Source organism: Muscardinus avellanarius, assembly GCF_963383645.1.
Source record: "Muscardinus avellanarius genome assembly, chromosome: 13".
In the NCBI taxonomy this organism is placed as follows: domain Eukaryota; kingdom Metazoa; phylum Chordata; class Mammalia; order Rodentia; family Gliridae; genus Muscardinus; species Muscardinus avellanarius.
Window position 1 is genome coordinate 18,697,468 of NC_137799.1, and position 25,662 is coordinate 18,723,129.

Below are 25,662 nucleotides of genomic sequence, written 5' to 3' on the forward strand. Positions count from 1 at the left end.
TCACAGTGATAACACATCTTCCTGCCTGCCTGGCACCTGAGATATTTTTGTGCCCACCTCATCACCATACTCCATCATTTTAAGCTTTCCAAGGGCAGTTGCTGTGTTTATCCATCTCTGCTTCGGCATAGAGTGCCCGGTGGGATATTTGTTGATGAATGAATGAATGAATGAAAGTGTTGGTCTCATTTGACAGGCCTTTGTACCAGAGGTCCATGAAGGACTTGCATAGACCCGGCCTTACATAAGGGAGCCCTTTTTTCCTGGTGTGCACTTCTATAAATGGACTATGTCAGCATATTTGAAGAAAGGGGCATAGAAAATCAGAAAGCCCCATGGTGGAGGATAGTGGCGGATTGTAAGGGTACAAAGGAGAGACTGAGGGAGACAGGGTGACATATTTTGGAGGAGTAAATGAACTGGAACAGGCATCAGAGAAGCAGGAGACAGTTTAGAATCAGAAGACTTGAAAGGCCAGATTCCCTCCCCTCAGGTTCCCGCACCTCTTATGTTCAAAGATTAGTAAACTGAGAATCACACCTTACAAAGCTCTGCTCTCAGGTAGATTTGCTTTTCATAGCATCTTTGACAGGTGGGCTTTTCCAAGGTCAGGGAGGACAGTGTGATTTAGTAGCAACAGACCAGGCTTTGAAGCCTGGAGTTCAAATCTCAGCTCTTGAGCACCTGAGCCATGTGACCTTGGAGAGACTCTTCACCTCGCTCACCTTCTGATCTCAGTTTCTTCCTATGGAAAATGGGAATCATAAGGCCGATCTCACTGGATTATCATTGTGTACCAAAGTTAACATGTGTATGTACATGCCTTGCACTTAAAGAATGTTTAACACATACTATGAAGTCCAAAGTCACTGACAGATTTCCCCCTCCCCTTATTTTCAGTACTCTGCCTTTATCCAAATTCATAAATAAAAAGGTAAAATTAATGTGATAGGAGAAGGAAAGAGCATTGCACAGGCAGGGTTGTTCAGAGAGTGAAGAGAAAAGAGGCCAAGGAAGGAAGAGCTAAGAAGAGAACAGTTAATGCACAGAGATTGCACAAAAGGTGCAGATGGGCAAACTAGACTGAGATGGGAAATGGCTCACAAATTATAGGGAGGAAGCATTTATAAGATTAAAGTCAGGACGAGGAAGAAGGAAATGAGCAGAGAGATGAAAGAACAGAGAGAGGCAAGAAGAACAGAAAGGGTGAGGGGAAGGAGAGTGCACACGTTGTGGACCCTGTGAACCCTCCTTGGAGGGTCTGAGGTATGTAGGTCAGAGCTACAGTCAGCCTTTGGCCAAAGGGTGATGTCCTTCAGGACCCAGTCTTGCAGCTCCACTCGAATTTAGGACAGGTGACTGCTGGGGAGAACTGATGAGCAGCCCCTTCCTCTGGGGTTTGGGTGGAGCATCTGGAAGCCAGGGGAGCCAAGAGCCCAGAGTACTGGGTCTCTACCTAGTACCCTTTCCAGGAATTTCACACAGAGCTAAGAAGCAGCTAAGTAGAGCCGCTCCAGGCTGGAAGCAGGGATCCAAAATAAAAAGTGCTGTGTGAGTGGGCCGCCCCACAGGGCTGCAGCCAGGGGGCTCAGAAGACTGGCTGGGGGCTCTGAGGCTGGGGCTGTACTAAAGGGTGGAGTCCGAAGCCTCCAGGTTCACCAGCAGTTGGTGCAACCCCAGACACCCCAATGCAGGGTGAGGTGGGGTCTTGGGAGCAGCAGAAGAAATGCACGAGCTTTGCTAGCAAGTGGGTGGGGAGGGGGCTCTGGGGCCACAGGAACTTATTCTAGGGACCAGAAAAGAGGGTAGGGGATTGAAGACAGGGCTTGTCCTTGGCCTAAAGCGAAGGCAAAGTTAAGTCTTGGCCCTTCAGGGACCGCTGCATCCCCAGGATTGCCGGGCCTTGGCAAGGCTGGGTCCAGGCGCCCAGGTATAGATTTTGGTTTGAGCCAAGGGGGAGGTGGAGCGAGGGAGCTGGATTGAGCGCTGGGGGGAGGCAGTTAGAGAAGAGGAGCCTTAAGTGGTAGCATTTGTGGAGAGGGGTGTTGGGGCTGAGGAACGCTGCGAGGACTGGCATTGGGGGATCCTGGGAAAGGGGAGGGAGCGTCTGGGACTTGCACGAGGCCGGGCGGAGCCTCCGAAACGCCCGCTTGGGGTCCACCGGGGAGCCGGGGAAGAGGGGTGGGCGGCGGGGCCGGGGAGGCGGCGCAGGGGGTGGGGGCGGGCGGGGACCGATCGGGAGGCGGAGCCCGGAGCTGGGGGCCGCTGGCTAGCGGCTCTCTCTGCTGCTCAGCTCAGGCGTCCTGCTTCGCTTGGGCATCCGTGGTCTCCGCCGCTGCTTCCTCGTCCTCCTGCTTCGCCACCGCCGCCGTCCGCAGCACCGCAGCCCCTCCCGCTATGGCTGCCGCCGGCGCCCGGCGTAGCCCCGGCCCCGGCCCCGGCTTGGGGCTCCCGGGGCGGTCGAGACTCGGCTTCCACCCGGGGCCGCCGCCGCCGCCGCCGCCACCGTGGCTGCTGCCGCTGCTGCTCCTGCTTCTGATGCCGCCGCCGATGCTGGCCGGCGCCACCGCCGCCGCCTCGCGGGAGCCCGACAGCCCGTGCCGGCTCAAGACCGTCACGGTGTCCACGCTGCCCGCCCTGCGGGAGAGCGACATCGGCTGGAGCGGCGCCCGCGCCGGGGCCGGGGCCGGGACCGGGACCGGGGCCGGGGCTGGGGCTGGGGCCGGGACCGGGGCCGGAGCCGCCGCCGCCGCCGCGTCCCCCAGCTCCACCGGCTCCACCGGCACAGCCGCCGAGTCGCGTCTCTTGCTCTTTGTGCGTAACGAGCTGCCGGGGCGCATCGCTGTGCAAGATGACCTGGACAACACCGAGCTGCCCTTCTTCACTCTGGGTAAGCCTAGGCGCCGGCACCCACGGGATCCCCAGAAACCCTCAGCCCCCAAGTGAGGCCAGACGGGCGGGGCGCCCTGGGGATCCCCACCCAGGCCGAGGGGCCCCAGGGCGCACAGGTGGTTGGCAGGAGCGAGGGGCCAGAGGTCCCGGAGAGCGCGCGAGGGGAGCCTGGGGGCGTGCCAGCGCTCCCGCAGTGGGGACCTGTCTCATTGCCTCTGGGTCCGTGTGTTGATCTCTGCCCCATCGATTCCAGACGCCGGAGACCCAAATCGCTGGGTGTACTCCGACCAGGGGCCGTGGCAGACCCTTCTCTGAAACCTGTCCACACTCAAGCTTCACACTGCTTCTCCAGCCGGGCCGCTGGACTCCCATGGCTACCGCCCCCTCGCTCTCGCCCCGGAGTTGGTGGGTTCTGCCCTTCCAGAGACATTTCCCTGAGAATCTGAGCGCCGTGGCCCCACATTTAAAGACCCAGCCCGCAGAAGCTCTGCTTCCGTGTGGGCTGGTGACCTTGGCTAAGTCGTTTCGCCTCTCGCAGCCTCAGTTTTGACCTTCTGTGAAATGGGGCTGGGGTCGATTGCGTGTTGTCTGAGCACTGGGATTCTGAGTACAGGGTCTGCACTTTGGTACTCTTCCTCCACCGTCTCTGTACTGTCTCTGCCCCCCCCCCCTTCATTCAGAGTAGAGAGTCTGTTTGTCCTCGCTGCTCGCTCCCGGGGCTAATAATAATAACTTAAAGGCAAGACTAGGGAGAGGAGCGGGAACGGGGGTGGGGGGGTAGGGGGCTCCAACGGAAAAGTTAATCAGAAAGTTCGCCAGCAGCTTGCTTGCCTGCTGATTCCCGGCGCGAATCCCGGAGGAGTCGGCCCTTCCGTGGAGCTGTGGGAAGCGAAGCTGATTTCCCACCCGGGTAATTGATAGCTTAATTATCTCGGAGAGCGTTTACAAAAATGTTGTTCCCCTCCGCTCTCCCGCACTCGCAGCTCTCTCGCTCTCCCCTCCCCTCTTGGGGGCCAGGGGCCCGATTGGTTGTCGGAGTCTGGCCAACGACAGTGCCTGGGAGGCGCGGGGAGTGCGCGGGGGGGGGGGCGGGGGGGCTGGCCCCCGGCTCGGAGCTCTGCTTACCCGGGTCCCAGTGTTCGCGGGATCCAGGCTTCGGCATAGCGGGGTGACGGGCCTTAGTGGTCAGCGCCCTTTGGGTCCCAGCCTGCACCTCTGAGCTTAACTCCTAGCTCTCCCGAGAAGCCCTGCAGAGTAACCCTTGGACTAGACTCTACTCTCCAGGGAGCCCTGGTATTTTAAGTGGGTTGTGTAACACACCCCCTCTTCCTCTCTTATGCCCGCGGCCTCTGGGGATTTGAGCGAGTGCTAGGCCCTCTCCGGGTTGGAGCTGGAGCCTGGGGGTGTCGGGCCCCAGGGCGCTCCCGGCTGGCTGTAACCTGAGAGTGCGGAGCTTTCTGGGAGGCTAGGAGGGAGCTTTGCAGGTTCCCGGGGGACTTCCCGCGGTGGCGCATCTGGCTTGAGACGCACATACAGCACACAGGCGCGTGCTCTCGCGCGCGCGCGCGCGCGCGCGCACACACACACACACACACACACACACACACACACACAAGTATACACAACACGCACACATGCACCAGTAGCCCTTCCCATGTGCACCTGCCCATGTCAAAGAAAGGGACTTGGGTTGGAGGTGGAGTTCTTTAGGGCCCTGGTCTAACCTCGGCCACCCAGGTAGCTCCTACTGGGATGCAGGGCAAGGGTGGGGGACACAGAAGATAGCCTTAAAGTCTCAGTCACTTCCACTCCTTCCCTTCTCCCTCCATCCCTCAGACCTCTCTATCCCGGGATGCCTTGAGAGCCCATGTTGGAAATCCCCCTAAATAGCCCTTCAAAGGGGGGGGGGGGATTGTCCCTGAGCATGGCCTGTCTTGGCAGTGAGAAACCCAGAGCATTCCAGTTCCTCAAAGATGTGGAGGACGTGCTCCAAACAGCTGTAGCGGCCCTGAAGTTCTTGGAGGGCAGCCTTCGCCATTTTCAACTTGGTGTTCAAGGGGATGGGTGCCTGGGAACCCTGAATGAGCTGCGTGAAGAACTGGAAGTCTTAAATCAGCTGGGACCCATGTGTCAGCTTGAGAGTCCCTGGAGCCCTTTGCATACTGCCTTCTGCTGCTTTCTCTGACGCAAAGCCGCTGAGTCTGGCAGCTGGGGACAGTCTGCCCCGTGGAGCGGCCAGGTGCTTCTCCTTGGCAGCGCTGAGCCCTTAGGGCTCATGCAGGGATTGGGTTCCCACCTCCTCCTCCTCCCCCCAGCGCCCTGGACTGGCAGCTCCAGCGCTCCCGACTGGGATTTGGCTAGCAGAGGTAGTCACCAGATGGCAGGGTATAGCAGGAACTGTGTAGGGAGACGTGGGTTTTTTATTTGTGTTGGTCTTCCTCTGTTTGCATGTAAACACGGAGTGCACAATGAGCTCTTGGAGGGCCAGGCTGGCTGGCTGGGAGGGCTGGTGGTGGCCCTAGGGGGAGGTAGTACATTAGGACCATCTCTTTCCCCAGGCCCCAAGGCAGCCCTTTTCAACACCCTGCCTATTGTAGATCTCTGGAGACTTAGGCAAGACTTTGACTACTAATTGATCAATTCTGGGAATTCAGAGATGGCCAGGTGCAGCAGCTGGGTATGCAAAGTTGAGGCCCAAACCCTGCCAGTAGTGGGGAGCGTGGAGCCACCACTAGGGGGGGATGGTGTCTGCCAAAGGCTTTCTGCCATGATTTGGGTCTTGGTTCCAGAGTTGTTGTTGGTAAAACATCTCTGGCATTAAAGGGGGGAAAACAAACAAACAAACAAACAAACAGAAGGTAGACTTTCTATTTTACCCTAAATGTAGTTGGCAGTCCTCAAGATAATTTTGCACAAACTGCCTGCCATCCCCATTCAACAAAGTGACCTCCCTGCTGGGTCATGCCTCACTCCATTCTGCTTCTTGATTGAGTGATTGGACAGTATTGGTAATGTCTTGACTGGAATGGACTTTTCTTCAGGCCTCTTCTTTTTCTTCCCCATAAAATGGAAGTTTCCTCAGACGTGAAAGATCCCCCAGTGTCTGTGCCTGGGCCTCTTCTTTAGAATCTGATTATAAGTCAATGACATTGACAAAGTGAATTTCCCTGAAAGTGATCAAGGAATAGCAAGTAGTTTTTGAATCTTTAATGTGGTACTCAGAGTTTTACTCTTGCCTTGTATTATTAATTCACATACAATATAAAGAGTGGGCACTATTGTTATTCCCATTTGACAGAATAGGGAGAATTGTTAGAGGTCAAGTACCTAGTCCAAAGTCACTCTGTGAGTATGTGATATATCTAGAACTGGACTCCCAGCCTTCTGGACGCCAACATTGTTGGAAGAAGCCAATTTGTCATTCTGAAACAAATGTGCTATTTATGAGGGTGTGGTACTGAGCAAAACGTCATGGCCAATCATTAAGAACATTTCTCCAGGCTGGGCGTGATGGTGGTGTGTATGCCTGTCATCTCAGAACTTGGGAATCTGAGACAAGAGGATCGCAGGTTCAAAGCCAGCCTCAGCAATTTAGCTACTTAGTAAGACTCTGTTTCCAAATTAAAAAGGGCTGAGGGTGTAGCTTAGAAGTAGAATGCCCCTGATTGTAACCCCCAAAACCCTCCTGTCCAAGAAGATTCCTTCCTTCAAATGATCTCCCACTACATTGGTAAGCTGCTGAGGAAAGATGGCACAAAAGTGTTTCATGAGTTAAATGACCTCCAAAGACGCTGCTAGCTCAAAGTTCCAGGGCACATGATTATCTGAGGACATTCTACCCGATGATGCTAAGGAGCGACAGAGATAATACCTTCTGTGACATCAGAAGAGAAAAATATCTCTGTAGACTTGGAGAGGATGGGGGATACTCTTTGGATAAGAAAGGACCTGGGCTAGGTGTTGATTTTTTTTTTTTTTCTTTTTCTTTGGCAATGGAGTTTGAACCCAGAAACATTCTATCTCTGAGCTGCACACCCAGTCCTTCTTATCTTACATCAGTGTTTTGCTAAGTTACTGAGGCTGGTCTCAGACCGCAATTCTTCTGCCTCAGACTTGCAAGTGCTGGGATTAGAGGTGTGCACCACCCCACCCAGCTGATGGCTTTAACAGGATATTTGAGAAATGGAATGTTAAAAGCAGCTTGGGAGCTTAATGTTGGTTAGGATCTGGAAATCTCCACCCTGGCTCACTGTGACCTTGAACAAGTCATTTATCCCCCGGAGCTTCAGTTCTTCATGCCGTAAAATGAGTGGGTAGATGAGCCCTAAAATAATCCTTTGGTGTAAAGATTCTGTGCACCTGAAGTGCCCTGACCTGTTCTGCAGCTCCAACTCACTCCTCTTGCTTCTTACTGTCTGTTTCCCTTTGCCAGTAACATGGGGGTGTTGGGAAGGATAGATTGAAAAGAAAGGCTTTGAATAGGAGCAACTGCCAGCGCAGGGCTCCTGAGGTGAACCTGCCCGTCACTCAGTCCTCATTTACCCCCAGGCAGCCCCAGAGTCTGCTTGTGGATTTAGCTTTCATGCTCACAGGTAGGGAAATGCCAGCCTTTTTCCTGTGGTTGATAGTGGCCAAGTCAGACTGCGACCACTCACCTTGATTCAGCAAAGGGGAAAAGAGGAGCAATATTGAACTACTCATTGTTAACATCACTTAATCATTTGCTTTGCCATTGGAAAACCAATGGGAGAGGAGTGTGCCCTGTATCCGGGGAAGGGAGTGTTAGGAAGGAAAAGCCACTTTGGAGTCTGCCTTTAAATGCAGCTGCTTAAGTAGGTCTGGCAGTGTCCTAGTGGTCTGTCCCCAAAGGATGCTCTTTCAAGGAGCTGGTTGGCCTGAGTGGAAGAGGAAAATATGATCTGAAAGGCCAATGTGGAAAGTCCAGCAAAGGTGCCTGAAAATACAAATAAAATGGATATTCAAAGAAAAAAGCCTTTGGAAGGAGCGAGGGGCCAGCACCTGGCCAGAGCAAACGGGAAGTGCTGGAGAAGCTTCCTGCAGATGTCAGCACATGATGAGGAGTGTGTGTGTGTGTGTGTGTGTGTGTGTGTGTGCGCGCGCGCGCAGAAGGAGGTCTGATTTAAGGATTGTTCAAAGGGTGCAAATACAAAGCAGATAGAACTGAGCCTTCCAGGGGAGTGTGCCCTGCGGAGCTGTCCAGCAACCTAGTGTGCTGACTCTTATGGTGGTAAGATGCGCACCAGAGACAGGGTTCATGCAGAGACTAGCAACTCGGTGGTAGGCACTGGGAGAAGGGGCTCAAGCCCTGTAAGACATTTGGGTCATGCGTCCTTTTTTATTTTTGGCTTTGGATTCTGAAGGTTGACACCTGTCTTACAGAGGGAAGAAAAATGTTTACAGATTGTAGTAAGCTGTGTCTTTTGTAGGGATTTCTGGCCACAGAGTATTCATCAATATCAGTTCCAGTGTTGGCTGTTGTGTGAGAAAAGATTTCAGGATGCAGAAGAGGAAGATGAAGCTAGGATTAAAGCAATGTACAGCTGAGACCGGAGGATCACGGTTTGCGGACAGCCTTAGCTACTTAGTGAGGCCCTCCGCAACTTAGTGAGACCCTCTTTCAAAATAAGAATAAAAAATAGGGCAGGGGGTGTAGCTTGGAGGTTGATTTCCCCTGGATTTTATTCCCGGTTTCTACCCCCAAAAAGATAATGTACATACTTTTCTCATTTGGATTCCAGGTCCCTTATTGTTAAGGGAAGTATTTGGCTACCACTCAGACTTGAAGGTCCCATTCTGCTATGATGCCCCAGGTTTCTTGAACATTGCAAAGGAGTACCTGAAATGGGGGTGAGGCATTTAGTGATCAGTGATCCCTGATGTAGTCTTCTTTTTTCCACTCTCTTCCCTCACTCCCTACCCCACCCCATCTCTTGCCTGCTGGAAGCTGATGAAACCTATTTAATACTCAGGCCAGAGAGAAATGCATTGTCTGCACTCAGAAAGCACTATGTTCCTGAGTGGGTAATGGGGCAGGGAGAAGGGAGGATTTGTTTCAGTTGTTAGAGAGGTACAAATTTAGTCCAGAAACAGCAAAGCTGTTCAGTCCAGAAACAGCAAAGGGGCAGGGGTCAATGACACCAGGGAGATGGCGGAGCTGCCCAAGCCCTGCTGTGACCCAGAGGTCGATGATTTTTCTGTGCTGGGCCCTTGAACCATAAGGACATTCCATAACTTTAATGTGCAGCCTAAATCCAGCCTCTCACCTCCTTGCTTTATCATACTCTAGGCCTTGTCTGTAATCAGATAGTGTGGACTATGAACACAACACCTGTGCAGGGGCAGGGGATGGAGACTGACAATCGCCTCTTGGATGCTTCCCATAGCTATTACCATAGCTGCCCACTGTGATGAGCTCCCAGTATCCTGTTTTCCAAGGGCATTAAACACACCCATTCCACTCAGTGTGGTAGCACTGAGGTCCAGACAGGCCAAAGAACATACCTGAGTGTCTGCAGTTCACACTGAGGCCTAGTGGCCTTAAATCACACTTTTCTGTCACCATGCTAAACCTCTTGCATGAGGCACAGGGTTTAACACACCTCAGTGTCTGCAACTTGGTTGAACAAAATAAGTGCACCATTCTTTCCTCTTGCCTGCCAAAAAGCAAGCAAGTAAACAAACAAAAACAAAAACCCTAAATAAATCTAAGGAGAAAGACCTCCTCAGAAAAAAAGAATGTTCCCCTGCCCAAGTATCCAGCTATTCCGCTCCAATCCCTCCACAACACCTGAGCTGATGGATTTGGCTCTGGGGGAGAAAGAAGCTTGATCTCTTTCCCTCTTGCTGCCTTTGGGGGTGGGCAGAGGGAGTTTGCTTTCTTCTAGGAAAGGAAAGGAAGCTTTGGGTTAACTTGGGGTGGAACAGCATTAGGGAGATGCATCCTTTATAGAGCTGATACTTCCCCAAGTTCTCACACTGACCAGCTAGTGGCAACAGAAGATTAACTATAGCGAGCGAGAGAGCAGGTTTCTCTGCCTTGCAGCAGAGAGCACAGCCACTCTGCCCTAGGAGGAGGCAGGCGGCAGGGCTGGCTCTGTTTTCTAGCACTTGCTCTCTTCTCACACTGGCTCTTTTCTACAAACCGTAGTTCTTTCGAACAACTGTGCCCAGAGACCTCCCTTTTGAGTGGAAAAAGGGCAGATGGTGACTAGACCATGAAGATTCAAGACTTTGTTTGTAGCTTCTTTAGTGGCTCACTGGCACATACACGCAGCCCAGCCCACAAGCCAGAATTTCTTTAGGGCATCACATGTAAGAAACAGATTGAGGGGGTAACAATGTGAGGGAACCACTTTGGTATCTGCATTTCTGCCACCTCTCTTGGGCTCAGCAACACTTCTCTCTTCCACAATTTCAGTAGTCAGCTCACTGTTTTTCTTTTTTTAAATTTTTTATTGGTGCATTATATTCATACATCATATTGGGGTAAAAAAAAACTTGTGTGGACATACATGTACACATCACTGATTTAACCCCTACCCAGTTCCCTCCCCATTCCCTCCCCATCCCTCTTTCGCTTGCTTGGCTTAGTGGTTGACTTCAATATGTTTAAGTACATGGTGTGTTTTAGAGAATTTCCTTCTTCCCCCCTCCCATCCCCTCATTTAGGTTGTCTTGTTTGCTCCTCTATAGGATTTCTTTTTCATCTAGAGTTCACTGTTTTTCTATGCCTAGTTTTATCTTCTTTAATCAGTTCTCTGAATTTGTAGACTGATGATGATTTTATTTAAAGCCAAATCTGATAATGGCTACCTACATCTAATGCACCTCATCATGGTTCCTCATTGTTCTTAGGTTGAGGTTCAGGCTCCCTGATGAAGTACAGAGTCCATAATCCCATTCTTCCAGAGGGTCCTAAACTAAGAACCTTCCTTCTATGGGTGTATATGTATGTGTGTGTATGTATGTGATAGTGATACTGGATATTAACCTTGGGACTTTCTAATACTAAAGTAGATCGTTAGCCTTTTTTATTTTTAAAATTTATTTATTTATTTATTTATTTATTTATTTATTTATTTATTGGTGGTACTGGGGTTCCTGGAAATCCTTCTACTTCCGGGCTATACTCCCAGACCTATTTTTATACTTTTTTATTTGGAAACAGGCTCTCTTAAGCCAGCACGGCTGGCTTCGAAACTGTGTGATCCTCCTGTCTTTGCCTCCCAAGTGTGGGGATTACAAGCGTGCGCCACCACATCTGGCTATTTTTAAATTTTAAGACAAGGTCTCACTAAGTTCCTGAGGCTGGCTTCGAACTTACCATCCTCCTGCTACAGCATCTCAAGTGCTGGGATTATAGGTGTGTAATATTATACCTGGCTCCTCATTCTGTAACTCCCCTCCAAATCCCCTGGGAAATTTTCTTTTCACCTTCCAATACTGACTTCAAGTGTCAGCTTGTCTTCAAAGCCTTCCCTGACCTCTTTGCACTAGCACTGAACACTCTGGGCTTCAGTATCAAGGCCATCCTGTTAATATCCAGCCAGACCCTTGAGAAGACTGACCACCTCTTAGATTCCAGACATTGTTGTAGGTGCCTAGGATACATCAGAGAACAAAAGAGAAGGACCCCTGCATTCAGAGAGCTCATATCCCCATGTGTCTGTATGCACACATTCATGGATGCGTGCGTGCGTGTGTGTGTGTGTGTGTGTGTGTGTGTGTGTGTGTTATTGTTCAAGAGCAACAGCAATAAACATAAGTAAATTGTATAGCATGTGAAAAGATGACAAATTCTACCAAAATAGTCAACAAATAGCAGAGGGGAAAAAAAAGAACCAGGAGTTCTGAAATGAGTTTTAATACTAAATAGGAGGAGAGGAGGAACTTATTGAAAATGTGAATCTGGAACAAAAACTGAACAGAAATGAAGGAGTTGGCCAAGAAGATACCTAGGAAAGGAACATTCCAGGAAGAGAATAGCTCCAGCAAGATGTTACTCAGAAGCACACCTGGGTTGCTCATGAGACAGCAGGTGGGCTGGTGGGCCAGAGTGGAGCAAGCCAGAGGGAGGCCAGAGCCCAGAGCCCAGTCACAAGAAGCCATAGATGACCGAGGTTGGGGCTTCCAGTGCAGTGGAGAGCTCTGCAGGATTTTAAGCAGAAGAGTGCCAAGATCTGACTTACATTGTAAAAGAATTACTCAAGACTGCTCTGCTGAAAAGCAGGATGGAAGCAGGAAGGCCTGCAGGAGTCTGTTTAGGGGAGAGAGATAGGGGCTTGGAGGGGAACGAGATCAGACCTTCTCCTGCTCTGTACATACCTGTGTGGACTTCTTCATGTCTGGGGATGCAGTGGCTCACCTGTGCTTGACATATCACAATGTACAGGAGATCTTAGATACATGATATGATGAGTTTGCAAATTTTTGTCCCAGAATCCACACTGGGCAAAACTGGAAAAGTGTTGAAATCCCACTTTTCCATTGAGAATGAGCTTGCATGACACTTCTTACATGGAGCTTTCCCTTTCTGAGTTCTCATAGCCATTTCCTCTACCTTCTTCTGTCTTCTTATTTGTAGGATGGGTAGTGAGATCAGTTTGATTAGAGGAAAGAGTGCTGGGCTTGGGGAAGACCTTACCTTGAGTAGCGTGGAAGCCAGATAAAGGATTAGATCCTGTGTACCATGTCAGACAAAGAGGCCTTGGATATTTTGGGGAGATGATGCACCCTGGCTCTGAAATCACCCAATATCAGAAGTGGAAGGATTTTAGGACATTAGCTAAACAAAACACTTCCATTCAAAGATGAGGAAGCCAAGGTCACTGTAGACAATTAGCAGTGGGACAGATGCCAGATGCAGGTCTGTTAATGCAGATTCTAGGGCTTCTTACTTTCATTTTAGGGAAGGACAGCTGGACAACCAGGGATGGGAGGAATAAGGTAACTGACATTATCATCCTGGTGTAAGGTACGTGACTTTTATCCTGAAAATTTGTGACCATTTCTTGAACATTTACTCTGTCCTAGGTGCCATACTGACATATCTATTTTTTCGTTGTATCATTTCTACAATGCTGAATGACAAATATGGTCCATTCTATGTTGCCCACAGACATTGATCTCAGAGAAAGTAAGAAACATACTCAAGATCACAAAGCTCTTACACAGATAAATTTGGTCCAAACCTAGGTGTAACTGGTCCTACCGCCTGTGCACTCTCTGCCTTGTGTGCAGTGCAGAGCTAGAGGTGTTCCTGAGTGCTCGTCTTTTTGACAACCTCTTTCACTTCTTATCTCTTCCTTTTCTCATTACCAGGAAGTTACAGACATTTCTCAAGTGGGAACTTCAGTTGTGACAGCCTCACAGGCCCATGGGACTGAGCACCTTTCTTCTGTGCTGCCAGGAGCTGAATCTCTAGCTCCTACCCCTTTGCAGGCTCCTTTATTGCTTTGCCAATAGCACCAGGCTTTGTCTCATACTTTCTGGAAGCTTCTAGCTAGCTCAGACCTACTTGACATGCAAATTCCTTCTTGGTTTCTTCCCTTCCTTCCTTCCTTCCTTCCTCTCTCCCTCATCCTTTTCTTCTATTTTCCTTCCTCTTCCTTTTCCCAGCCCTTAGGGTCTGCCCACTTTATGCTATGCATAGTATTATGCTAGGGGACTTGTGATCTTCTCCTTCCAGGATTTTCTATAAGCTCAATGTTCTCTTTCGAGTAATGGTCCAGGCATCTGCTGTCTGAGATGCAGCTCCTTTTTGGCCTGGTGCCCTTCCCCAACACTCATCTACTGAACCCTGAGTTTGAATTTTATTTCATCTTAGTGCTCTTTAACAGCACTGCACCAATTTTGCATTCTCACCTTGAAAATGTTGTGCATGTTATATGTACAAAATAATATTCTGTATACAATACTGAAATAATCCAAATAAATAGTATATAATTTGCCAGAATATTAGAAGGAGTAACATAATGCCTTTGAGATCCATCTAACTCCCTCAGTTACTTAGCAAACACAAGTGTGTTTTCCAAGGTCCCACAGCTCATCCAAAGCAAAACCCAGTAGCTAGCGCAGGTCCTTTAAAAGGCAGTGTGCTGAAGTGGAACACGTGCAGGGTCTGAGGACCAAAAGCTCAAGAGAAGGAAAGGATCAAATCTCCCAGTGTGGATGTGCCACTTTCTAACTTTAGACTTACATTGGCCACTTCTCTGAGCCTCTGCTTGTCAATCAATAGAGGGAAGGAAATGCAATAATCACTTTTCTGGGTTGCTGTAACAATTCCTCTTAGAGAGCTTTTCTTGAAGCAGATTTCAATCAGTGCCCAGAAATGTGCACGATTTTTACTTATCCTCGGCCATGAAACCCTCATGGAGACCCTGTGTACAAAACACCTAGGCAGCTGTCTGGCACTCAGGCTGCATTCTGGGCCTCTTTGCCTCCGGGAATCCTTTTTTTGGAAGGAGGTGGAGGTATGAATAGATAATGAATGTGCATTCCCTTTCCCCTCCCCCTTTTCTCTCCAGCTCACTCAGTTTAGGCCTCCTCCCCTCCCTCCGCCTTCCTCTCTTCAGCCAAGCACAAAAGGATGGAATTGACCATTGATCTCTGCTGGTTCTGGGGAGGAGGGGGAGCAGGGAATTCCGGGGTTGTCTGAGGACACTTTGGATGGAGGAGCGCTTAGAGACAGTCTAAGGCAGGTGGGTGTTGGGGGTGGCGGGCAGGATGGCATGCTCTCCTCTCTCTGGTGGCTGGCTGACAAAGCCTTACTCTCAGGCACCCAGGGAAGTCACGAGTGGCTCTGCAGGCAGCCGAAAAGGGAAGGAACATTTCCATTAGCAGAATCAGCAGAAAAGAGATTTCCAGTCACAGTAATAGCTGCATTTGGGGGAATCATTTCAGCGGTGGCTGTGGGTGGAGGAGGAAAGGGGGTGGGGCGACAAGGAAAGGCACAAGGAGACCTCTGGTCTGCTGGCTCAGAGCTGATAGTGCCCAGGGTCTGCCAGGTGCAAAAGGAGAGGTGGCTTTTCCTGGCCCTGCTACCACCTTGCAGATGGACAGAGCTCCATTGCAGGGAGTCTCTGTGGGAGGCTGCATGCTCATGGTTTGCTGCTTTGGCTCTGAGTACCTGGATGACTCTTTCCAAGAGTTTCAGAGCCAGCAGCAACTTTCTGGGTTCCTGGGATCTATAGAGAGGAAAGGTCCGGATGAGGTAGCTCAGTCTTTCCTCAAGTTAGCTCCTAATCAGAGAGGAGCTAGTTACTCAGTAGTGAAGAGTGCAGGTGCTTAAGTCCAGGGCTGCTGAGACCTCTGGGTGGGACCTGGGGGCTGCAGGTGAGCAAGGGTCCTGATGCCTTGGCAAGTCTCTGGAAGATCTTTGTGGAGTGGGCCCCATACACCTCTTCAGCCTCACATGATGTTCCTTTTCCCATTTGAGGGTCCAGCCTCAGTAGAGATTTGCAGATTTCTGAGGGCAAAGGGCACAGTCCTGATGGAGTTGGAATGCTCTTCTCTTTCCATAGAACTCTTTCCACATCCCTCTGTTATCTGGCCAGCTCAGACACTTGACTTGGCTGTCACCTCCTACAGGAAGCCTTATTTTCCCCTGAGAATCAGATTCAATATTTTCTGAATGCCTGCAATCCCTGGTACAATTGCCATAATGAAAAATAAAAATATAGGATGTGAAGTTAAACTTGAATTTCAGATACATGATGAATACTTGCCTAGTATTTATGCTAAAGATGCCTCACTTGTAATCTAAAATTTAAAAAAAAAATTACGTGTGGTACTGGGGATTGAACCCAGGTCTATTCTACCTCTGAGCTACACCCTCAACCCTACTTAATTATTTTTATTCGGAAACAAGATCTCACTAAATTATGGAGGGCCTCATTAAGTTACTGAAGCTGGCTCCTGTCTCAGCCTTCCCAGACCTGGATTACAAGCACACCACATGCCAGGCGTCCAAAATTCAAATTTAACTGAGCATCCTGTATTTTATTAGGAAATGCTCAGGAATGCTGTGTTTGTCCCTCTAATCTGGGAGCACACCACCGGTGTTTGACTTTGTCCCCAAAACTTGTTTTACCCACATTTCCCATCTCAGAAACTCATACCATTGTTCAGCCGGTTGTTTCTACTGAAGAAACATCATCCTCGCTCTTGCCTCTCCTTTTTGTCGGCCAACCCTTTTGGTTGGACTTCTAAAATACCATAAAATTAACTTCTCATAATTTCCACTTCTGTTTCCTTTACCCAAGCCACATCCCCTGTCTCACATCAGCCTTTCAGCTGTTTTTCCCGCTGCGTCTTCTTGCCCTGTCTTTCTCTACGCAGTGCAGTGTACAGCAAGCACGTGGGCCAGTTCCACTCCTCTGCTTGGTTTTGTGTGGCCTGAAGCATACCAAATTTAAAAAAAAAAAGTGGTGGAAAAAAATCAAAGAATAATAATATTTTGTGATATGTGACAATTCTGTGAAGCTCAGATGTCAGTGTTCATAAAGGAAGCTCGCTGAAGCATGGTCGCAGTCGCTTGTTTCTGTGTTTCCGTGCCTGCTGATATTCTGCAATGGCAGAGTCTCGTAGTAGCCACGGAGAGTATCTGGCCTGCAAAGCGTAACATATTTAATCATCGCTTTTTATAGAAAAAGCTTGCCAACCTATGCCCATTCATTAGCCAGAATAATCTTTTTCCACAAAAGCTAATTAGATCTGGCTCTTCCATGTAAAACAACAACAACAACAACAAAAAAAAAAACCTTCAATTGCTTCTCATTGCTGTTAGGGTAAAATCTGAATTCCTTTTGAGAGTCTACATAATCCTAAATAATTTGGCTTTTTCACTGGTTTATCTTGTACCACTTTCTCCCTTGCTCAGGAAACTCAAATATTACCCTCTTCAGGTAGTCTTCCAGGATCAAAGTTCTACCATTACACAACTCCTTCCCCATAGCTTTCTTCCTTCCCTCCCCCAGTTTTTGGTCCTGGGGTATTATACCTTCAAGTCACACCCCTAGCCCTGTTTTTATGTTTATTTTTAAATTTTGAAACCAAGTCTAAGTTACTCAGGGCCTCCTTATATTGCTGAGATTGGTCTCCAACTTGCAATCTCTTGCCTCAGCCTCCCAAGTACTGGGATCATAGGCTATTTCCTGAGCTCTTATAGTTCAGGACAGCTCCTACAGTAGGTACTGGGTAATGATCTCCTAAGAAAATGAGCAGGAATGGGGGTGGCATTTTATGATCACCACCTCATTAGGTTTTGTATGTTGCTTGCTAGGAGATTAGAGGGGACTTCTAAAAGCTCAAGTTTATGAAATTTGTCAAGAATAGCATGGCTCCCAGCAAATGTTATCCATGTGTTTGTTAAATGAACAGGAGTAAATAGGCCTACACCTTTATCCCTAGCACTATCCCCCTGCTCTGCCTGCCTTGCAATTGGAAAGTTTAGGACAATCAATTCAAAAGAAGTCTTGTGGATTAAGAACCCAGGGTTCAGAAAATAGTAGAGTAGACTGTAGCTAAGGGTCCCAGGATTGGGTGCCAGTCTTGCTGGGTATCACAGCCAAGTCTCCTGTCTTTCTGTGCCTACCCCCTATCTCCAGTTTGAGGAGATTAAACCGAGTGATTTCTTAGGCTCTTCTCAGCTCTGAGGGCTCAGCAGGAGTTCCTGATTTGCTTCTGAGGCCAGAGCCCAGCTGACCACCTCTCCTTCCCCTCTCTGCATCCTTCCTGTGGCCTCTGAAGATCAAACCCTGACTGAACCCAGGTATGCTGAGCCTTTTAAGCCCAATCTCACATTAATTTGTCAGGAAACCTTCTTCAGTTTTTTTCTCTTTAGCCTCCTCCTGGGAGCGAGACCAGGACAGCTGACCACTCAGTTTTGAGTAACTAATTATTTGTCTGCCAGCAGTAGGCCTCCTAGCTTGCTCTTTTCCTCCTTTCTCTTCTTTATTCTCCCTACTTCTTTAAAATACTGCACTACCCAAACCCAAAGGCTCCTAAGGAGTTGCCCCCATTCACCTGTTTCGCAGTTTCCAATCAGGGAACTGAAGGTCTCTCCTCCCCCAGAGAGACTGCAGGTGAAGGACTGAGCATTCAGAAAGAGCTGCTTTAAACCTTAGAAAGACAAACAGGTTTTGCAAGTCTGGCAAAGGAACAACTACGCTGAATGTGGAGGCAAACGCTTTGGATTTTAGTTCTGTTTCTGCCACCAAAGTGTTGTGTGACTTCAGTAAAAAATGACAGTCCCTTTTGGGGACTCAAGTAAGATCAGGGGAACTTTGAAACAGCCTGTTCTCCTTTGGGAGCTGAGAAGAATGGACCACATAGAATACTCCACGAGAAAGAAGAAATAGTCCAGTTTGGTTTGCTGCATTAATCTCATGTCCCTGGAGTTATGCCAACTATATAGTAAGCAGTCAATAAATATTGGTTTAAAGAATGCAGGTACAAATGAATTAATTGATAAATAATAAACAGAAAATATGTGTGGTCATGCTGCCACTCTTATGTATCCATTGCAGACATTGCTAATCAACCACCTAATCACAGTCTCAGGTTCCTTCACAGTGTGAACCTTTATTAGTTACTACCCGTTAAATGAGTGATTAATTTTGTTCTTTCCTAGACTAAACCAGTTCACCTGCAAACCCTGGCCCCTTGCCTTTGCAGTCATCATTCAGTGGTTCCATCCACACTCTGTGATGGGACTCTGGGGGCACAGTGAGCAGGGAGCTCACAGTCCACTGGGATAATAATATTTGCACTTTTTAATTTACAAAACTTGTTCACATGAGTGTTTTTAGGATCTCCATATTTCAATTGACGAAATGGCCATTTAGAGAGATGGAGTCTATTACCCAAGGTCACACAGTAAATGAGATTAGATATATTTGTCTTGAAAAGGAAACTTTGTATCACTGTCATGAATGGAACCAGGAATAATGCTATAAATGCCAGTGAGCCTATATATACAAGTATGTAACTATAGACATTAAAAAACAAAATATCTGATGTGCCATCTAAACTTAGCCACAGTATATTGGGAAATGTTGATCAGTTCAAGCACAGAGACTTAATGGTCCACCAGAATTCAAATTCTGGGCACTTAATTGTCATTTCCTTCAATATAAACAACCAAAAATCCCCAAACTAATTTTCCTGCCCCCTATCATCTTTTAATATCCAAGTTGGATGTCCCTTTGCCGCTTCTAAAATCACTTTGCTGGCGCTCCCAACAATGGTTATTTACCAAGCATTTTGTTTATTCAGTGCAGTCTTTATTTTTAAGGTAATACTGTGATCACTTAATTGTCTTCCTTGCTAGTCTAAGTTAATATAATTTCTCCTTTGTAACTTGAGCAAGTAGTATGTGCATGTTTATTAAATCTCTAACCTTAATTTTAAATTTTAACACAATGAACTCGTGCTTATTGGAACAGATTCATGCAATTCAGGAATATTATTAAAGGAGAACGTGGAAATCTCTTCTTGTCCAATGTCATTCCCCAGAAGTGGTCACAAGAAGAGGTGGCTAGGATCCTTGTGAAACGTGCACAGGTATGTCCTTGACTCTGATGCATCAGCATGGAGGAAGTGACTTCTACAAGGTTACTCTGCAAGGTTTTTGCAGGCAGCTCAGGAATATGGAGGAAATGGCCTTTCCGATAGGGTGTTGGGCTTTTTGTGTTTGTTTACTTTTATTTTTGATAATGGACATTGAACCCAGAGGCATTCTACCTCTGAGCTTCCCCTACCCTTTGTTCCTGAAGAAACTTGTTAATTTATCGAGGCTGGCCTCAAACCTGAGATCCTCTTATCTCAGACTTTCAAGTACTGGGATTACAGGTGTATGTCACCATGCTGATTTATTTATTTGTTTTTGATTGTGGGGCTCAAATCCAGGGGCCTTCTACCTCTGAGCTAATCCTTCCCCATCACGGTCATTTTAATTTTTAGTTTTGAAACAGGGTTTTACTAAGTTGCTGAAGGTGTCCTCAAACCGGCTATCCTCCTGTCTCGGTCTCCCAAGTACTAGGATTGCAGATAAGCAACAGCACACCCACCTTATTTTTTATTTTGCTGAAGGTCTCATTGTGTTGCTGAATTTAGCCTCAGACTTACAGTCCTCTTATCTCAGCCTCCCAAGTTGTGGGATTACCAGTGCATACCATTATGCTTGTCTGGGACTGACATTGATTTTTGTAACTAGGTTCCATGATACTTCAGGGAACTATGAGTCACTCTGGACTTAAGCTAAAGAGATGTTTCAGTTTTATCTGGCTGTAAAACAGGCGCTTATATTTCATTTGAAGAAAAGATTCCATGGCTTTAACAAAATGCTTTACAAACACATACTGTGCCTAAACCATACCATTCAGTCTCCATATACAATATTTTCTTTTGGTAAAGAAGATAGGGAATGTTCCTGTTATGTTTTATGGGGGCTGCATGGTCAGAGAAAGCTCACTGATTTAATATCAAGCCAGCCTTGCAAAGCCATCTTGATCATGGCCTGACCTCAGAATCTACCTCTAGACTTCCTTCAGGTCTCACAGAGTCCTTTGCTTGATTTACACACACACTGCATATTTAGATATATATGCACATAATACATTTATACACCCATACATCCAGATTTGCAAGAACATATGAGATAGACACAAAGATCGAGAAACAGAGACAGAGAATATGAGGATTCTTCTGTCTGGAGAAGTAAAAGAAGGAACTGAACTTTGAGCACGAGGTGATAGAAAGGAGTGATTATCACAAGGAGCCGGGGGCGGGTATCTCTTTCTTTCTGGCACAGTATTTGACATGATTGATAAAGCAGTTCTTCTCTCCTCTTTTCTTAAACATCTCACATATGTAAGGAGACAGACAATTCCAGGGAGGGATACCTGAGTTGGGGTTGAGTTCCTCACCTCAGAAACCCTTGTATCTGATGCCATTTGGATTGGTGCTTGGTCAGTTAGTAGAAAGTCTATTAAAGCCGAGAATCATAAAAAGTAATAGATGCACCTTAAACATTTCATTTGAACTTAAAATATGTATGCGTGCATGCATTTGCCAATTTTTGGATGTGGGCCCAAGGCCTCTTCTGTGAGTCTGGGTCAGCTGTTTGGAGTTCCATGCTATCTTTCTTGCATAACTATGCTCATAATGTACCAACTATGATCCCCAATGTTGGTTCCATTAAAGGAGACTGAGGACTTACACATGCTTGCCAAGTAATTCTTCTAGAGTTTTATGATTTATTTCTAAATTTTTATAGTTGTCACACCTGACCTAACTCACTAGTGATATTTAAGTGACTTTTTTTTTTTTTTTTGGTGGTACTGGGGTTCCTGGAAACCCTTCTACCTCCGGGCTATACTCCCAGACCTCTTATACGTTTTATTTGGAAACAGGGTCTCTTACGCCAGCGTGGCTGGCTTCAAACCTGCGGAAATCAACTTAGTCCTTTTAGAATCCCCTTTATTTAGATGCACACACATGTCTAATTTGGACAGTTTTCATTACATTTAAAAAAATTATAAGAAACACAATGAACATAAACAGAATTGGAAGAAAGAAGGAAACTGGCTCTCTGTAAAATGCAATTCCAATGTTGGTAAAGTCCTTTAGAGCATCAGAAAGGAAGTGCCTCCCTAACAGGCACTTTTATGGTGCTTGTGACCCCGGGATGCTCTGCAGAGATCACGTAATGCGCAGGCTAAGCTGGCAGTCTAAAAAGGAGGCCCGCTAAAAGCTTTCACAATATAGACATTTCAGGTTCATGGCAGTATTAAGTCACAACAATTTTAGTAATTGAGCCTTTAGATCTTATCATCTTGCCCAAAACTCTGATTTCAGGAAGAAGAATCCAAGAGATGAGTCAGGAGTTCAAGTCATTGGACTCATCTGAGAGACCATGGCCCCTCTTGGAGGCCACAGCAACTGCTGCTGGTTTACCCAGGAGGACACTGATGGGGAAGTAGCCAGAGTGGGGCACACAGCATTCTAGACATGCCGTTAAATTCCAAAAATATACTGCGTTTCTGAGTCCCATGGACAATCCATTTATTTTTTATAGGTAGTTTATCAGCATAAAAAATAAGCATTATCAAATAATTTTTTTTCTGAGCAGGCATTTCTTCTCTATCCTCTTTGCCCTCACTACATCTCCCCTTTAACTCAGGTCTCATTGTATAAAGACTCTCTGTGACTCTGCCTATCTCCCACCAATTCTTCAAATAATCCAAGTTAGAACTCTTGGCCTCCTCTGGTGTTATGCGGACTAGGCTCTAATTGCAGAGAGGGAAGTTAAGGCCCAGAGATGGCTGCTACCTTGCCAGAAGGCAGAGGATCAAGGATGCTCCTAAACACAGACCCAGAACACCATCCCTGTGTTCTTTCTCCTCCGCTGGGTTTCCCAGCATGCCTACCTGCTGGGGAGGATCAGGCAGGTAATAAGAGGGCAGTGTGCGTGAGCAGGCTGCCAAGAGTTCCTATGCTTTATGAGGTGCAGAGTATAATTCAAAACCCATTTTGGGGACGTCTCGCCCCATAAAACCTCCTCCAGCAGGAGTGACTGGAAATTTGTTTTGACTTCCCCAGCACATGTTTTTTAAATACCTTTCCTCTCCTTCTCATTCTGCTTTTGTCTGTTGCCTTTCTTTTGCCCAATTCTCAGGGACATTGCCCTAGGGTCAGAAGGGATGCAGTTAACGGAGGTGGCTTTGAGGGAAGGGATTCTGCAGTCTGAGTTAATGGTCTGACACATGATGTTGAAAAGGCTCACCTTTCTTGGATGATTCTTTCTTGGCAAGGATATTGGCTCAAGAAATGACTTCGGGGATCTGCCTTCCACAATAATAGTTATACTTCTAGGAGCCATTCTTACTTTGGGCAAAATAAGACTCTCATCCAGGTTTCTATGTTGTATTCCAATAGCATACTTCTTCCTCAGCTTCCTGCCCTCTTTGTGTTATATCATCTCTCTCCCAGTGTCTTGCAACCCTGCTTTTCTACTTCCTTCAAGTAGATATCTCATATGCTGCCTGAACAATCATTCCCATAGGTTGTTTCTACCTTGCTTGGAATTCTCAGTGGCTCCCCATTGTTTCTGATCAATAGTGAATTAATTCCCTAGCACCTAAGTCCTGCAGGTAAGGAACAAATCCACCTTTATTATTCTCTCTCACAATTTCTCTGCTTACCTGTCTGCCAAATTGGGCTTTTTACCATCCCTAGAAAAGAAGCTGTACCTTCCCATCTGTGTGAATTTGCACAAGTTGCGTTTATACCCAACTTTGTGCAAGTTGTGTTCATGACTAGCATTTCTGCTGGTGGAAACCTGTCTCTTCTTTATGAGATACTTTCTTCATGAAAACATCCATGCCTTATTCCTTTTTCTTCTAAGTCAATTTTGAACAGCTTTATTCAGGGAAACTTTATTTCTATCTCTTTTAGGCTCCTTCTCTTATAGTAACATATTGATGTTCTTCTCTTTGCTTATCCTCTACCTGCAAAGTGAATATAATATCCACTAACTACACGTGGCTCTTGAGCAGTTGAAATTTACCTATACTGACTGAAGAGCTACATTTTAAGTTTTGCCTAATTTAAATTTCAATTATAGCTGGGCATGGTAATCCATACCTGTAATCCCAGTATTTAAGAAACTGAGACAGGCGTATCCCAGGTTTGAGGACAACCTGTACTGAGACTCTTAGTGACCTAGCAAGACTCTCTTTCAAAACAAAAATATTAAAAAGGGCTCCTGGGTTCAATCCTTAGTAACACACATTCATTCATTCATTCTCTCTCTCTCTCTCTCTCTCTCTCTCTCTCTCTCTCTCCCACACACACACACACACACACACACTTCTCTTCCTTTCTCTCCTCTTTCTCTTCCCCTAGCTGGGCATGGTAGTACCTGCCTTTAATCCCACCTAGGCTGGGACAGGAGGATCATAGGTCCAGTATCTGCCTTTCATCCCATCAATACTTAGGAGGCTGAGGCAGGAAGGACAGGAGGATCACATATCCCAGGAAAGTTCCAGCAACTTAGTGAGATCTTTAGCAACTTAGCAAGACCCTGTTGCAAAATAAAACATTAGGGCTGAGGGGTGGTGGCTTGGAGGTAGAGTACTACTAGGTTCAGTTCTCAGTACCTCTTCCCCCCAAAATTAATCAGAGATAGATGTAGCCAGTAGTTCCTGAAAAGTACAGATATAGAACATGTCCAATATTGCAGAATATTCTTTTGGACACCATCAACATAAGACCCTAGGTGAGGAAGAAAGAGTCTTCTTTTTTCTTTTCTCTGTTGCCTGGAATAGGGCCTGCTATTGAAAAGGTGCCAATAAGTATTGGTAGAACTGACTTTTGTGGCAAACAACTATATAACCCTTAACTCCTCCCCCAAAGAGATCTAATTTTGAGGAGGAAATGAAAATAATTTTTTTTTAAATTTTTAATTTTTTTTTTTTTTTTTGGTACTGGGGATGGAACCCAGGGGCATTCAAATTCCGAGCTACACCCCCAGGCCTTTTTTTTTTTTTAATTCTTCATATTAAAATATGGTCTCACTGAGTTGCAAAGGGCCTCACTAAGCTGAGGCTGTCCATGAACCACCATCCTCCTGTCTCTGCCTCCTAAATGCTGGGATTACAAGCATGTGCCACCATGCCTAGCTGCAATTTATTTTTAAAGCATACCAAGGCTTGCTGATAAAAACATTCCATGGGAAGGTTTTATTTGCAAAGTCCAGTATGTCTTATAGACCAGAGTGTCTTAGATGAATCCATTAATCACACTTAGCAGTAGGAATTCCAGGCCTCTGATGGCTCATTTCTCAGCCAGGCCTCTCTTACCATCTCACCCTCCCCCACACTCAGGAGCCAGCCCCTCTCAGCAGCTGGGTTTTAGGAAGAGGGGCCCCAGGAGCTCTCACTCCCTCTGAGACAGGTGCAGATGGAGCTGTCTGACATGAATGCACAGGTTTGAGCTCTCTTCGCTGTTTCGTGGAAGATTTACGAGTGTTTCTTCGAGAGAGAGAACTTCTGAAACCTCCCCCTCTCGTTCTGGCATGAGAATGGAATGCACAGTCTCTCCTCCCTTCTCCTCTCCTGCCCCATCCTCTGCTCTACCTTCTTTTCTTCAGTTCATTCTTCCGTCTTCAGTTCTATATTCCATTTTCTTCCTCTTTGTTTACACTTTATCTTTGATATCTTTTCTCTTAGTTTCGGTTGGTGTCTTTCTTCTCTTTTCTCTCAGTCTCTCTGGGTATATGCATGTATGTGTTCTTCTCTTGAATCTGTCTTTCTTTCTGTCTGTCTTAGTTTTTCATTCTTTGTCAGCCCCTCACACTCTCTGAGGAGTCTTTACAACATGTCACTCCTATTTGCTCACCTTCGTCACAGGAGAAAAGATGATTCTGTGAAGGGTCCCAGGAGTTCCCAGTGGGAAAGAGAGAGGATTGAACTCACCTTGACTTAATTTTAGCACAAGCCACTCAGAGACATAGATAGAGCTTTATTTAGGAAAGTAAAAAATACACACTCAACGGAGAATGTAGATCATCTCTAGAGTGAGATACACTTTTGAGAGTTTAGGAATCTTCTTTTAAAGGAAGCTTGATGAGGGGTAAGCATGGCGGAAATGAGGATGATATCAGTCTGGTGATGGAGTCATCGTCCATCTTAGTGTGGTCCTTGTTATCTTAATACATATCTCTTCTATTTAAACTCTTTATAGATG

General features: G+C 46.9%; 1 protein-coding gene across 5 annotated transcripts in view; it reads left to right on the top strand.

The window, feature by feature from the left end:
* Positions 1-2,313: 2,313 nt before the first annotated feature.
* Positions 2,314-25,662, top strand: part of ASTN2 (astrotactin 2) — a gene marked incomplete at both ends in the record, with an annotated part of 976,717 nt that continues 953,368 nt past the window's right edge. For 4 of the 5 annotated variants that reach the window (XM_080708335.1, XM_080708337.1, XM_080708336.1 and 1 more), the window contains one exon: positions 2,398-2,890. In XM_080708335.1, the coding sequence (XP_080564461.1) occupies positions 2,398-2,890 (493 nt within the window). Of the gene's footprint in view, positions 2,891-25,662 lie in introns of all 5 variants that reach the window. The other variant, XM_080708339.1, reaches the window with a different exon arrangement.